Source organism: Lactuca saligna, chromosome 8 (genome assembly GCF_052625555.1).
Source record: "Lactuca saligna cultivar CGN05327 chromosome 8, ASM5262555v1, whole genome shotgun sequence".
NCBI classification, from domain to species: Eukaryota; Viridiplantae; Streptophyta; class Magnoliopsida; order Asterales; family Asteraceae; genus Lactuca; species Lactuca saligna.
In genome coordinates this window covers 80,622,771-80,639,936 of record NC_136424.1, presented here as the reverse complement: position 1 = coordinate 80,639,936, position 17,166 = coordinate 80,622,771, and the positions used below count along the sequence as shown (strand labels likewise).

General features: G+C 31.5%; 2 protein-coding genes across 2 annotated transcripts; one reads left to right on the top strand and one right to left on the bottom strand.

The window, feature by feature from the left end:
• Window positions 1-6,041: 6,041 nt before the first annotated feature.
• On the top strand, window positions 6,042-10,419 carry LOC145011921 (uncharacterized). Its single transcript, XM_078970667.1, has 7 exons — window positions 6,042-6,442; window positions 7,171-7,347; window positions 7,443-7,592; window positions 8,481-8,582; window positions 9,562-9,632; window positions 9,732-9,799; window positions 9,894-10,419. The coding sequence occupies exons 1-7, from the start codon at window positions 6,209-6,211 to the stop codon at window positions 10,127-10,129; spliced, it is 1,038 nt and encodes a 345-aa protein (XP_078826793.1). The 5' UTR covers window positions 6,042-6,208; the 3' UTR covers window positions 10,130-10,419.
• Window positions 10,420-11,118: 699 nt separating this feature from the next.
• Window positions 11,119-16,652, bottom strand: LOC145008955 (Major facilitator superfamily protein). Its single transcript, XM_078967597.1, has 4 exons — window positions 16,449-16,652; window positions 12,787-13,004; window positions 12,159-12,703; window positions 11,119-12,094 (listed from the first exon to the last, which is right to left on the bottom strand). Exons 1-4 carry the CDS (start codon window positions 16,582-16,584, stop codon window positions 11,221-11,223), a joined length of 1,773 nt encoding a protein of 590 aa, XP_078823723.1. The 5' UTR covers window positions 16,585-16,652; the 3' UTR covers window positions 11,119-11,220.
• Between the last annotated feature and the right edge of the window lie 514 nt (window positions 16,653-17,166).

The window sequence follows — 17,166 nt, the reverse complement described above, 5'->3', positions numbered from 1 at the left end:
CTTCTTCCGTTCACCGGTTCACGATGTCGACTTTAGCTTCGGTTCATCATCACCACCAAATAACGTTGTCGCAGTACCCTTACAAGCACACAAGTTCATCATCACCTTCGAAGAACGATGTCAACTTTAGCTATGGTTTGTCATCCTCTTCCGATAGCATCACCCGATCCTCAAAAATCCCATCAACATCAATTACGTTATATGTAAAGGTTAGTCTCTCTTTCTATTTATTTCATTTACTGATTTTATGAGTTCATTATTGTTGTTTTCACACAAGTTGTTTGATGAAAATCCTCATAGAGTTCTTGGCACACTTATTTTGAAGTTTGGGAGTACGTATACTACCTGTTTGATGAAAATCCTTAATGAGTTCATTGTTGTTCTTGGCCAAAACAGACATAAATGATGATTAGGGATCTCAATATTATGAATCTTTTTCTTAATTCCTAATTTTGTACTTGATTGTAGCTTGAAGAACATGAAAAGGTACTGAGAGCACTTGAGCTAGGAACGAAAGTGAGCAAAAGAAGCTTGATAATGAGAAGAAAATGGTACATTTTTGCAGAATGAATTGGCGATTTTGGAGCAAAATTGGTTGAATACACTTGTACTCCACAAGATCATTTGTATCTAAATATTAGGTAGCAATCCAATTGATGTTACCGATTCTACTTGGGAGATGTATCTTTTAGTTAAGAACAAAATTGAAGAGTCACAAAAACTTTTTGGTTTTGCAGCTCTTTATTGGTTCTTTCATGACCCTGGTAGCCATAGGTTAAGACTTAGCCAGGTATGTTGTTAATATAGTTGGTTGCTCAAACAGTTTTCTTAATCTGTTATTGTTTTAGGATGTTTGAGGTGGTTTTAATCTTTGTTGAGTTTTTAGATTTATAAACTTTTCAGGATATGAGTTTGCTGAGATTTTAGGATTTATTCAATTGAATGTTAACTTGTGTAACATGGTTAAGTTATTGTGCTCCGTCTTCCACTCCTATTAAGTTAGTAGGATTTGTAAAATCTTTAAACAAAAATATTATTAGCTTATTATGGTTTGACCCTTTAACCTTTCTCAGTTTAAGACATTTATAATTTTGATTTTTGAGCAGATGAGAGAATGTTGAAAATGGGCCGAATACACTTTATAGAGAGAAAAAGATAAACTTCACCACAAGATCATTGATCTTTAAAAGAAGCTTGATGGTAAGAAACGAGTGGAGCTAGAGTTCAAATTAATGGAAGGGGCCATAGAAGTAATGAGACACATGGCTCATGAAGATGTTGATGCAAAGAAGACATTTGAGTCCATTGAAATTTTTTTGAAAGAAAAAGAAGAATTTGAGGACATTGAAATGCTTAATCTAACAAGAATGGTGTTTATAGCTATTACTATTAAGTTGATTATTATCTGGATGTTCTTGATGTACACTATTAAGTTGATTATTATCTGGATGTTCTTGATGTACACTATTAAGTTGATTATTATATGGATGTTCTTGATGTACAATTGGCTTGTTTGCAACCTAAATTGGTAACCAAAGTGTGGTTTTTGTCATCCTATTAAACATATTCAACAAATTTGGTTAAAAGTTGAATATGAAAAACCCAAAATGTTGAACTTATTATTAAAATTTTATGCTTATTTATTTATATTCTTAGGATTAAAATTAGATTTATTAATTTTGAATAATTTTTTTAATAATTAATAGTACCCGATTAATCCTCCGATTAGTCCCTGCCTAGTCGATTAATCCTTTGATCCTAGTCGACTAGCGAGCTACCGTCAAACGATTTTTGCAACCTTGATATATATATATATATATATATATATATATATATATATATATATATATATATATATATATATATATCCTTGTTCATTTGTTGTTGGCATGGTAAGTGGAGTAGGGTAAAATGCTTATATGTTATGTTGTGTTGGAATTCACTAAGCTTCGTGCTATCCCTTTTATTATAAATGACTAGTACAGGTACATTAGGTATGAATAAGGGTAATGGCTTAGATTGACTGTACACTGGCGCGGTTGAATGTTGGGTCATTATCACGAAGGTTTGATATGTGTTTATGACTATTATTATTATTATTATTATTATTATTATTATTATTATTATTATTATTATTATAGTGTCGATTGAGTTTTAAACGAATTGGTTTATTCAAAAGTATGTTTGAATTACTAAATTATGTGTTTAAAACTTAATGCTTTGGTTAAGTAACAGTTTAAATGAGAGTTCTTAATAAAAACGAATGTTTTAAAAAGTTTAAATTTATTTGAAAATTTGGGACATTGCATTCAAAATTTTTGATCTTTTGAACTATTGCTACAAATTAAAGAAAAATGTGTATGGTTTAAAACAAGCACCACGAGTCTGTTATGAAACATTAACTAATAAGGACAAAATGGTTCAAATATATGTTAGTGACATTATCTTTGGGTCTAAATGTCAAGCAAATGGTTAGATGTATGTTCATCAAGAAAAATACATTACAAAGTTGTTGAAAAAATTATTTAATGGATAAATGTGCGACTAAAAAAGGTTTTCGTTTCCTCTAGGCATAAATAATCTACATATTCATCTGGATTACTAATTGATCATAAAATATACCATGACATGATTGGATCACTTGTGTACCTCATCGCAAGCTATCTCGATGTATTTTTCTCAACTTGTTTCTATGTTAGATACAAAGCCGATCTAAAAGGTATCATACTTAATAACTGTCAATCACATCTTTATGTATCTTTGTGGAATGAGGGATCTAGGCATCTAGTTTTTTTTGTCAGCAACAACTCCAGTCTTTAAGCATTCACCGATTCAGATTATTCAGACTGTAAGATTGATAGGAAAAACACGTAGGGAGGATATAAAGTCCTTAGATGTGGCTGGCGAGTTGGTCATCATATAAGCTTAATTGCACTTCTCTTTCCACTCCCCAAGCATAATATCTGGCCTCACCACATTGTTGTTCACAACTACTTTAGATAAAGTCTCGTCTCATGGTGAAGTCTAGTATATGCGCTAAGATCCATAAAGTGAAGGAACCCCATATGTCGTTCTAAAGAAAATAAAACTTAACCAAATGCTTGTCATTTTTAAGCAAGATTCAAAACTCGATTCTATGATCCATCAATTTTAATTCTCATTGAAGCTCTTTCCAATCACGCTCTTTTTGCCTCATTCACTATGTCAATCGATAAAGTTCCATTGCAATGTCTTGATGGAGGATATATATATATATATATGTATATATATATATATATATATGTATATATATATATATCGACCATATTAAACAAAGGTGAATATTGTATTAAAAAAAAATCTGATCAATGACCAAGTTGTCTTTCTCATGACGAAAACTTTCCGTGAAGCCATTGGACTTCCTCCTGATCCAAGGGTGGTGTAATTAAGCACCCTACTCAAAGACAAGTATTCAAGGTCATCGACGATTTGGGTTATAAAGAACTACCCCATATTACCAAAGAGTTCAAGAAATCAAAGATTCTTGTTATCATGCATTTTCTTATGACCGTTCATTGTTTATGTAGGAACACTAAAGGAATTGATACACTTAGCCTCATTTGGCTTGAAGCAGTTTTAGGTATTTGCATAAGGAAGCATATTAACTACAAAACTATTCTTTGGAGAGATTTCAAAGAATATGTCAAGGTTATAAAATGTGATATTTCACATCCCATATTTTAGGCTTTATGTCTTGAAGCACTGTACAAAGCTATCAGAGTGTCAATGACCCAAGAATCCAAAGTATTCGTATCGAAGCAATTCAATAGATATTTTATTCTTGTTGGTTAGTCAACATTCAATCCTCTAAAATGGTTTCCGAAGTCATTACTTGATTTTTCAACAATGCTCTCTAATTATATCCAAACATATTATGGATACGCTTATTTCAAATCTGAAACAACCTTCCCCATCTATATGTGGAACTACTTATAAGCCACACCTACCAAAGCGCCTTAAAAAAACGATCAAAGAAAAAAAAATCAAAATCACTAAGAAGAGAACTGAAGAAGTTCCGAAGATGAAGAATGAGAGAAGCTTAAGGAGTACGACATTCCTATCTCATACCCTAAAAGATAGAGCCATCACACATATTAAAGTACCAAAAGTCAGGGGTGATAGAAGACCTCTTGTCGGGTCACAGCAAACCGAAACTGTCTATTCGCCCACCCAACCGATCATGCCTCGAAAGCTCATGGGGATAACCCATTACTACACCTTTACATTCTCAAAAGTTTGGGGGGGGGGGGTGAACATTCGTCTATTCCTCGTCGTCGGATATTAGCTTATGTTTTATATGAACTTATACATACATTTTCAATTACATTTTTAATCAATAAAATATAAGGATATAAATATATTTTAAAGGTATTTATATATATTTAAAATTGTATTTATATCTTTAAAATCGTATTATTATTTTATAAATTTACACATACATTTATAAGTACATTTTTATATGTATATCTTTATACATATAAAAATGTTATATATGATTATACATATAAATACACATGCGTGTGTATATATATATATATATATATATATATATATATATATATATATATATATATATATATATATATATATATATAATAATAATAATAATAATAATAATAATAATAATAATAATAATAATAATAATAATGCATTTATATGTAAATGCCTCACATAAAATCAATCAAAAGTAGAATTTATAATGCATTTATCCCTTTAAAATATATTTATATCCTTATATAAATAATAATAGTGTATGAATGTATATAATAATAATAATAATAATAATAATAATAATAATAATAAAAATAATATGATTTTAAAGGTATAAGTACGATTTTAAATATATAAATATTTTTAAAGATATATTTATATCCTTATATTTATATTTTAATAATAATAATAATAATAATAATAATAATAATAATAATAATAATAAAATATGATTTTAAAGGTATAAATATGATTTTAAATATATAAATATTTTTAAAGATATATTTATATTCTTATATTTATATTTATTTAAAAATGTATTTGAAAAATGTATGTATCAGTTCATAGAAAAATTTGATAATAACAACAACAATAATAAAATTAAATAATAATAATAATAATAATAATAATAAAAATAGTAATAATAATAATAATAATGCGGACATTTTAGATAATAAATATAAAATTTTAGCAAACATTTCAAACAAACTCTCGTAATATAATAGTAAAAGTCTTTGCAACTTGGGGGAGGTGAACTAAGTTCGATCCTTCTTAGCTCCATCTTCCGGTTAGCATGTATGTTCTTAGTCACCCTCTCATTAGTTGGGTAAGACGACATTTTGATTTTATTTTGGATTTTTTTTTATATTGAAAAAGTCTTAAGAACGGGAGGTGTGAAGTTTTTATCATCCTGACGTCAGGTTATTTTTCCGCAGAACCTCCCATATTGTATCGTCACCGCAGTAGAGTTTAACCACCAAATTGGAGATGGATTAGTAAATGGTAAGATTGAACCACTTTTCCGGTATGTTAGGGCTTTAACGTATTAAAAAACAGAATAGGGACGTAACCGACTATTTTGTGTAAAATTAAAGGCTTTTATATAAAAAATCTTTATTTGAATGATTGAATATCTCACTACCATTTTAAATCACTGGAAACATTTTTGCACAAAATTAAGGGTTTTGTTGTCGTACGTATTCGAAATAATCATTGTAATTCTTAAAATCTAAATCACAATTAACTATCAAAATAGTGATTTATTTAAATTATAAATAGTTATATTCTAAAAATCAATTTTCTTATAACATATTCTAAAAATCAAATTTCTTATAACAATCGTTACATACTTATTCATATCAGTTCTTAAAAACCCAAAACCCAAAAATGTTATAATGATTTAATGATTTAATTTGAGACATCCATTTTTCAAACAAATTAAAACACCCTTTAGCGGGCTTGGGGTTTGCAGGCCGGGTCAGGGTGTCATTAACTGGACTTTGTTTAACAAAAAATGATGAGTCATTTGCACGCAAGATTAGGGTTTTGCAGGGGTTTCTCCCTTCTTCGAGTCTAGACGCTCATGAGCGACTCGTATGAATCATCTACGATTTTAATTTCTAAGTTCAGGTTATTTCAATTCTAAGTGTTACAGTTTTCATCGCACAAATTTCTGTGGATGGAAGCTCAAGTGGGGATGTCTAGTCATGGGGGAGTCGTGGACGGCAGTACAGCGGTGAAGTTTCTGCAAAAGCAGCAGGCGGTGGCGCCATCTCCTTCGCCACGTCAACACCAACAACATCAACAGTCTGCGGAGATAGGCACGGTACCACAGCTTCTAGCCGGAGGTATTGCTGGAGCTTTTAGCAAAACATGTACAGCTCCACTCGCACGCCTCACCATTCTCTTTCAGGTCATCATACCACTTGATACTTACGATTCTTATTAATTTATGAAATTCGTACCTTAAAATGCAATGAAAATTTGGAAATTTGACTGCGGATTTTGGGGTTTAAGATTCAAAAGTCTTGTAGGTTTATGACCAGGGTTACTAAAATATCATAAGTGTAGGCATCTGTGCGTTCTTCTGCATAGCTGTCTTCTAAGCAACCGTCTTCGATTTTCCTGTTCTAACAATTTGGTGTTACATTCATCCTTGATCCTACATAATAAAAAAGTTTACATACCTGTTATCTCAACTCCTAACGACAAGCATAACATTGCCTCCTAAGTCTCATGCTAATATTCAAGATTGCCGCTGACCTAAGTTTGTTGTGAAATATGAGGTGCCTTGCATTGAATTTGATAAAGTCGTCACCTTTAACATTCAGTGACACTTGAGGATTATGAAAGGAATGTTTTGAATTAACTGAATGTAGTGTCATCGACTTTCTCTTGGGATCTTGCAGAGCCTTTTTAAACAGTTATAATTTAAGTTTAATAGGAACAAACAGAAGGGTTGCACATCACATGTAGTTTTTGGTTTGGCGGGAGTATGTTTAGCTTGGTGATACATACAGTATAAAGATATCAGCTTTATACTTTTTTGTGGTATATAATATATGCCTTTGGGCATTATATATGATGGGCACTACTGTAATCTTTAAATTGGTTTGTCAATTTTGTGTTTGACTTATGTAGGTGCAAGGTATGCATTCTGAGGTTGCACTGTTGAGCAGGCCTTGTATATGGAATGAGGCTTTGCGTATTGCTAATGAAGAGGGTTTTAGAGCCTTTTGGAAAGGAAATCTAGTTACTATTGCTCATCGCCTTCCTTACACTGCAGTTAACTTCTATGCCTATGAACAGTTCAAAAAAGTGAGTTTTTCTTTATCCGTATTTTGTTTAATATCATGTTATACTGCTGTTATAATGAGTGATGACCATTAACTTGTTTCTCTTATCACTTGCAGTTGTTAAAGTCAATTCCAAGTATTGGAAATAACAGTGAAAGTGCAGCTGCAGATGCTTGTGTACACTTTGTGGGTGGTGGAATGTCAGGAATAACAGCTGCTATGGCCACTTATCCTTTAGATCTTGTCAGGACACGTCTTGCAGCCCAGGTGCGAAAAATACCTAAAATTTTTATGACTATTCTTTATGTTTTTATAGAAATGTTTGTTAAGTTTCTCAATATTATCAGTATTCTCAGCTTTTGATGTTATTAATAATGTATCAGTGTTCTAAAATGCATTAGGTGGAGCTTGGTGGTTGACCAAGTGCCCAATGTTTAATTGGTCAAACTGGGATAATTGGATAAATTGGTGGACAAATTAAACAATCCACTTTTAATGTATGGAATCTGGTTGCTACTTGATACAAAATAGCCTAACAAGTTATAATACAAAATAACCTATCTACATCTACATCATTATAATTATATATAAATACGCGTTATCAAAATTAATTCTACTCTCCAATCTCTTTAATATGTTGTCTATATTTTACAAAGATTAAGCAATCTCTTCTAAGTTCTAACAAGTTAACATTCTGTGAAAGTGAAGTAGTCCCTAAGTCTATGTTGTTAGGGGTTCTTTATCAGAACAACATAACAAAATACACTTCTTGTTTAGTTTCTTCTCTCAATCAAATATGATTGACTTTGTACAATAGTCTCTTGATTCTCCAATTCCACTTGGAAGATGGAATTGAAACTTGCAAGCTGAGATCAGAACTCAGAAGACAAAATCAGAACTTGGAACATGCCAGATGGATTCTGTTGCAGCAGGTAAGTAATATGTTTGTTTAATCTGACTGAGCTAAACCGCTTAATTTTCCAATTTGGTCATAATTGGAGCACTGTTGTCTCTTCCCTCTTTGCCTAATTTGATTTTTAGAACACTGGTTTTTATCTAGTCTTGTTAATATATTTCTACTCTCTCTTTGAATACCAATCAAGTTATTCTTGTAGGGGATATATGATCTTATATTTGTTTATTTTGTGTTTGCAGAGAAGCACAGTATACTATCATGGAATTGGGCATGCACTTCGTACAATTATCAGAGATGAGGGGTTTGTTGGCTTATATAAGGGACTTGGAGCAACCTTATTGGTAATGTTTAAGGCCTTTTATTTTATTTATTTATTATTATTATTATTATTTTTTTTTTCCATTAAAGCATTTCCAACCCAACACTAAATCCCATTTTATACACCATTTTGGTGTTGAATTTTCATGTGTACATATATATGTTTATTCGAGTTTGAGTTTTTACATTTCTAGATAATTTAATCTGTGTAGTTAAGTATTTATGTTTTTAAATGTAATACTTGTTACTTGTAATATTTTGTTATTATATTAATTTGAAAGTAATTAATCATCTATTATTTTAATCTTTATGTTTCAGATTTAGATACTTTTGAAAATAGACATTAATATTACAAACACACAATTGACACATATGTTATATATATATATATATATATATATATATATATATATATATATAATTTGTTTGGTTATAATTATTCGATAAGATAAGTTACAAAGTTATTGTAAAAGAAAACAGTAAGACGCAATTATAAAAGCTAATAAGTATAAGGTGTATTTTTGAAAGTATATACAAGTTAGAAAAAAGGAATATACTTGGAATATTCTTTTTGGTTTAAAAAATTGTAAATTACTCTTTGCATTAAATAAATAAACAACCCACAGGGAGGATTTCTGTAATTCACTCTTTTGTGTAGTTACTGCAGAAAGAAAAAGGCTCTCTAATTAAGTAGTAACTATTTACAAATTTGCCTTCATTTATTTTTCCTTCCATTTCCTCATTTCCCCAAAGATGCTGTAATTTTCTCAAATATTTTTAAGCATTATATAGCAAGACAGCCTTGGACCATCTCCAACCCATAACACCATTATAAATCATGCTTTGGGTCTCTTGCAACTATTCTTAACCCTTTTGCTCCCTTGAAGATGCTTTTGTAACATTTTTTTTATCCCTAAGCTGGATGCTGTTAGTTTGGCTGCTAAGTAAGCATGAAATTACTATTCTACCCTTACTAATATACTTTTTTATGCTTTAATCCAGGGTGTTGGTCCAAGCATCGCAATAAGCTTTTCCGTTTATGAAATGTTGCGATCAAATTGGAAATCTCAAAGGTACACATTTTTATATATTCTCTAAACCAAAAAAATACTCTCTTCTTTTTAATTTTTATTTATTTATTTATTTATTTTTAACACCCTTATCTACAACAGGCCAGAGGATTCCACTGTGATGGTGAGCTTGGCTTGTGGCAGTCTATCTGGCATTGCTTCTTCTACAGGTGAATTTTTTAAAGCCGTAATTTCTACTTGCATTTTTCTTTTTATTACTTTTTTTTAATGTATATTTTTATAATTTTGATCCTGTATTTACAGCAACATTCCCATTGGATCTTGTGAGAAGGAGAAAGCAGTTGGAAGGAGTGGGTGGGCGGGCCCGTGTTTACAATACTGGCTTACTTGGGACATTTGGGCACATTATACGCACTGAAGGCTTTCGTGGTCTATATAGAGGAATACTTCCTGAATATTACAAAGTTGTCCCTGGTGTAGGAATCGTATTCATGACATACGAGACACTCAAGAAACTTTTTTCAGATAGGCCGACTTAGGTTTTACAACTTTTAACATATATTTCAATTCCACATTTTCAACGCGAGTATCATTATTAGAATGAAGATCTTTTAGGAAAAATCTATGCTCTTTGTAGGTTACACAGGCAGGCTATGTTGTCATTGCTGTCTTGAGTTATATTTATCGTGTATATGTTGTAGATCCGGAATTGCATGTGTTCTGATTCTGGTGCTTTTTTTTTTTTTTTTTTTTTTTGGGTTTAGGATGGCAACCTGAAAATTTTGATGGTATAAATTTTGATGATATGTTATCTGTTTAATGTTTTTTTTTTCTTGGTTCTAATTGAAATCAGAAAGTTAAATACAATTGATCTGAAACAAAAGGAAATGTTTGTTTTATTCTGGCAGATAATCATGGAATTGGAATCAGAGATTATATTCCGTTGTGTGTTTTTGAGATCTTTAAAATTCCATGATTGATTGATTTCCTTTCTCAGGGTGTGGGGAAAGGAATTCGATTCCAAATAAAAAGACCGAAAAATCTAAATTATATGTGTATGTACACATATATGTTCAAATTGTTAAAAGCAAAATGCTTAGTTATAATTGAAAATTAAAAAATTATTCAAATTACATTATTAAATTATTAATTTCATGAACCAATTCTCAAAGTATTAGATTATTTTTTATAGAATAAATTTCATTTTTGATTGTAGGACTCGAATCTGATTTTTTTTTGTCTTGGTTTTAAAATGTTTTTTTTTTCGTTGGTGTTGGTACTTATGAAGTTTGGAAATAAAATTGTAAAAAATTGATATAATGGAGCCAAAAGATTAAAAATTTTACAAATTAAAAACCTCAATTAAAAACTACAATTACAAAATAAAACAACTTTTAAAACCAAAATTATAAAACTCATCCACGCTAAAATATGATTCACTTTAACTTATTTGATATGATTCACTTTGAACTTATTTGATAGATTTTTGAAGTATTTTGCGGAACACAATAGTGCGAAACGTGCAACATGCGCAAATAGAATATATTACAATAAAATTTCGACTAAATGTATCAAATAAACATACCAAACTATATAATATGATTTTACTGTATAACATAACATATATATATCATGCCCTTGCCAAGTGGCCGTGACCTTGGTAGCAATCGGCCACAGCCACCGTCATCGTTTTCTGTACGTTCTTGTACGAGTATCTGCGCGCTACAAAAACATACACACACAGATTCACTGCAGCGATTGTCGCCAGCAACCAATAAAAATAGTCAAGACGGCTACCATTCAAATCCTTCCCAAACCAACTTTTTCCCGACACTTTTGTAGTCACATGATCCACAATTGTGATCAAGAAACTACTCATGAAGTTTCCAGCTCCAATCACACTAAGGTAAAGAGCGATTCCGATGCTCCTCATGGAATCAGGAACTTGATCATAAAAGTATTCTTGAAGACCAACTAAAGTGAACGCATCCCCAATTCCGATGATTAAAAACTGTGGTGCTAACCAGAACACACTCATTCCGGCCGACCCGTGTAACGGATTGTCTCCCACGACGGCTAGACGCTTTCTTTCAACAACGGCGGAAACGATCATTGTTGTGGCGGAAAACACCATTCCGATTCCGATTCTTTGGAGGATGTTGATTCCTCTTTCCGTTCCGGTTACCCGCCTTAGCAAAGGGACTAGGATTCTATCGTAAATTGTTACGGAAACGATAATTCCGAGAGCGGATAGGCCAAATATCGATGCGGGTGGGAGGATGAAAGTATGGGTGATTTTTCGGTTTAGTAATACGCCTTGTTTGATAAAGAACGTTGTTGATTGTGCCACACAGATACCGAAAGGTATCGATGTTAGCCAAATAGGGATCATGTTTAAAAGCAACTTCATTTCTTCTACTCTTGTTACTGTCGATAGTCGCCATGGATCTTGTTTCTTGTCAACAAAATCTCCTTCTTCAATTATCGCGGCTTTATCAAGAAACCTGTAAACGGAAATGTTACTATTGTACCATTTTATCTAAAATTGTAAGCAAGAAAATTGCTTACTTGAAGGTGTTTGTGTGGCAAAGGAGGCGTTCTTGGGATTTTTCTGATTTTTGGACCTCGTGTAACTCATTAGGGCTAGAAGGGTAAGGTAAATTTCTCTTAGAAAATGCTGCAACACATACTTGTACCATAGGCTTCAACGGGTTCACTGGCTTCCGGTATCTATAGAAAGGCCTACCGATGATGAAGATGGCCACCGAACAAGCCATAGCGATGGTGAGAATGATATCTGCTTGACCCCAACCAACATGGTCTTGCATGTACACAATGAGTGTTACACCGAGCAATAACCCTGAGCAAAGTGACACACTCCACCAATTGAAGAATGACATCTTTTTCTTGCGTTCTTCTGGATGATCATCATCGAATTGATCAGCTCCGAAGCTTTCTAACGAAGGTTTGTGCCCACCCGTGCCCACGGATATCAAATATATTGCAATGAAGAACACAACTACATGGATCTTTCTCGGTTCTACACAATGCTCGTGGTTTGCACAAGGCCTTAAACTCGGAATCATACTAGACATTGTCAACAGAATCAAACCCTGTAAATAAGAAATACGATTAAAATTAATCTCGTTTGATAACATTTGAGGAGTTAAAGGAGATCGACTAGGTTACAACCGACCATTAGATAGATAATTGATGATACAAGAACTGTTCGAAAACGTCCCAAGTAACTGTCGGCTAGAAATCCTCCGACAAGTGGCATTAGAGTCGTTACTCCGGTCCATTGGTTAGCGCTCTTAGCCGAAGTCTTTACATCTTGATGAAGGACTTTAGTGAGGTATATAATCAAACTTGTCGCTATCCCAAAGTAACATAGCCTTTCTGCAAATTCGATGGCTACAAACACACAAACATTGTAAACGATATTACAACTAATGGTTATATCCTGCAAACCAAAACCTTAAAACTGTATGAAACTCATCATTTGGCACAAGTGATGTCACGGCATACGTAACTTGAAACGATATCAAAATGTAAGTGAAACAGAATTATTAGAGCGTCTCGGATATCAAAATCATTAGATATGGATTTGTATTAATTTTTTTTTTAAAAGATGAGATATTTTTAAAAGATATAACTTTCTTTTCATTATACATGAGATGATAGGAATCAAGTGTTTTGAATAGTTGCTTTTGGGTGTAGCAGTGGGTCATGCTAATAAGACCTTCAAAAATCACCCCGGCACTACAGCTGCAAAGGTACGACCAAGTCCGGAGCTCTGGAAAGACGTTAAGATATCCCTCCACAAACCTGATATTCACGACTCTGCCACCAGATTTGAGTCTCCCATAACTCCATTCCAGATAAATATCTAAAAAGGACTCGATACTATATATATGGACACATCATAGATGCCTCTTTACCAACATTATAAATGCCTTATTTATAGGACAGACCAACAAGTAAACAATTTACTCCCAGAATTTCTCTATTACTCTCATTGGCTCTCTTGTATATACACAACTAACTATAGCGAGAGAGTGTAATCCACAACTTTACTCTATATCTATCCTTTAATACTAAAATCCTTATTATCTCAAATGCCTAAGTTATGACTCAAATTATTTTCCCTTATAATTTTATTAATTTTAACATCTAATTAAATAATGTTTCCAATGATTAATCTTTTCCAATTATTATTATTATTATTATTATTATTATTATTATTATTATTATTATTATTTATTTATTATATCTTTTTTATGGTGTTTATTTTACTATTTTATCATTATCTATCTAACATGTTTTATAAAACCTTCTTGTTTAATTAATCATTTTAAATACAAATCAAATTTTAATACAAAAATATAAACACAGCTATATCAAGTCCATTTATATACACAAAATACGAAAAAAAGTAATAACTTTGCATTTATAAAAATTAAAAAAAGTGGAAAATATTATATAATTGTTATAAAATTTATATTTTATAAATTAAATGTTATTAAATATTTAATATAAATAATTAGTTAGTAAAGGGATACTGCTAATGATTAAAGTTAGGCTAATACCCATTAGGGTTTAAGTTAGTCAAACATCTCATTTTGTATTTTTATTTATATGAGGTTAAATGCTCTTTACGAATGATATCAAAACATTCTATAATATAATATGATATTAAAGCTTTAGATTAAAACCCTACTGCTGACAACAATCACATCCGTCACCCTCCATATTCGACGACCTTTTCTAATAGTTGTTGATGGTGTTTTATTACGTTTAGTAATTTTTATTTTCTTTTTTCTTCTTCTAAATAATAATACAACTGCTGACACCAAACTAGAGTTCATTCATAGGCTTTTTCTACTGCACCCTTTGCTTTTGCCTCCTCCTCAGATGACCCATGCCTCTGAGTTTTTTGTTTCCCCCTTTGATGGTTCCTACCTTCGAGCCTTCTATGTCCTCCTTGATGAATCCTCTCCTCTACTGACCTCTTTTTCATTGGATCTTTTTTCCGAGTTAGTCTCTTTTAATGTTGTTGTTGCCTCTTTCCGATGACACCTTCTCCGTCGGCAGTCTCTAATCTGCAATTCTCTCTCCCCCGCTCTGTGTGTGTATGTATGTATGTATGTGTGTGTGTGTGTGTGTGTGTGTGTGTGTGTGTGTGTGTGTGTGTGTGTATATATATATATATATAAAATAGTCGCCGATCTCGTCGGAATTAACTCCATCTACCGCAACTCGAGCCTTCTTTCTTTCTTGATGCTTTTCTCTAGACTCTTCTATCGTCGATTCCATGATAGTCACCCCCGCCGACGACCCTTTCTACTTCTACAACGGATCCGCCTCTGACCGCCGCTTCTTCTTTCTTCTTTTTCGAGAAGTAGTCACTATAGCCACCATCGTAAGAGCTCTGTCACTGCCACTGCCACTATTTTCATCCATATTTTTATTTTTATTCTTTATTATTATTATTATTATTATTATTATTATTTTAATTTTTCAGTTTAATTGCCTCGTATCAATCAATCGGTGGGGGATATTAGTGATTATGGTTAGGCTAATACCCATTAGGGATTATGTTAGATCTATAGTTGATTTTATATTTCTATCTATATAAGGTCAAATGCTCACTATCGAAAGATATCAAAGAATTCTATAATAGAATAGACAAAGAATTCTATAATAGAATAGATACAAAATATTTATAAGTAAATATGATTAAATGGCTAAAATGAAATATGATTAAATAAAAGAGTTAGATGTAAAAAACATATAATTAAATTAAGCATTCAATATATAATAAATAATGAAGAACAATAAAACAAAATAGTTATATGCTCCAATAGCATTGTATGGTTAGTAAAAAAATTATGATAACAATTAGCTATAAAACAGCTCCTATTAAAAATGCTTTTAAGGCAGTAGGGTCTGGTCGTAATATGGAGGTTGACATGCCACAATGGATGCCACAATGGACACACACATCCCGTTGATAATGTGTAGCATGAGCCTATCTTGATATCCCCAAGCCATATTTCTTTTTTCTCTACTCCATTTAATTGTCTCTCTATCTAGAAGTTTGATTGTATTTTTTTTAAACGACAAAATATTACCTATTGCTAAATTATACTCCTTAAATCTATTTATGTTCACGACGAAACTTGAACCATCGATTTCAAGAAGTTAGAATAACAACGGATACCTTTGAGCTAGCAGTATACAATTATAGCCTTCCTTTTCATGTCCTATACTACACACTATCGTTAGTGGAATATGATCCAATATACTAGTATTTGATTTGATATATATTTTAATAATTTTTTTTATTAAAAGTAATAACCGACATTTTAATAAATCAAAATTAAGAAACCCCAAACGAATATACTATATATTAGTTAATATTAATGAACTAATATACAAATTTAAACTGAAATCTTTGAAAAGTATTATATTTTATACTAAAAAAGATAAAGCCTGATTTTTTCCCGATGTCACATGAATCATGTTACTTGGATGGATCCTCGACCATCAATTTGGTGTTTTAGGGAACAAGAAGAAGCTAATATACATTTCAAAATAAATATGATAGATAACTTTGAGTATATTTAATAGAACTGCCAATTAATTATACAGCAAACATTTCAAACTTAAAGTATACAGCAAGAAAACGTCAAAATACGAGTGAATGTTGCAAAAAGACTCATTTTTCATGAATATAAAAGTTCTTAAAAACCGATAATTAAATTTTAAAACCAAAATGTACTGTAAGATTTTTTTAAAAGCAACTAGCTAGAAATTGAAGAAAAACAAATAAAATCAGGGTAGTTGATTAATTACCGATAATGAAAAATGATGCTTTCCAAGCACCAGTCGAAGAACGAAGAGGTGTTTGTCCTCTATGATCAAACGAGGAGTCGCAAACCCATTTTCGTTCATCAATTTCTACTTGTTGACCTTTCTCAAGATGCTCCATTAATCTCTCACCTGCAAAGTGTAATTTTAAGTTTGGAATATCGATGAAGAAGATGTGTTTTTAATGGGAAGCTTTTGTGTTGTTTATATAGTCACAGATTCTGCCTTATCTCCCCTTTTTAGTGGGTTGGTAATTCAAGAATGAAAAAATGTTAAACTAATCATTATATTTATGTATGTATGTATTTTAATGTGTTCGTAACAATATAATTACGTGATTCTACCCAGTTAAGTGGTTGGTTGATTAGAATTCAAACAAAAATGATTCAATTAATATCGTCTAAGAGTATGAATAATAACTAGTTAATCTTAAATTTTACCAATAAATAATTGAAAAGATAAAAATACAGCAATAATTCTATCTGTTTGTCATATTTGCATTAGAAATAGTCTTTTCTTTTGGTGAGCAACTTATGAGGTCTTAAATGACCGACAAAAAGTACTAAATACTATCAAGTTAATGCTAGCTTTTATCTTTCAAATCCAAGTACACTTGTTTAATGAATTGATGCATGTATAGATTTTATATACTTAATGTTTATATGTTTTTTCAGATAGATACATTAGATAATGTTATATAGTA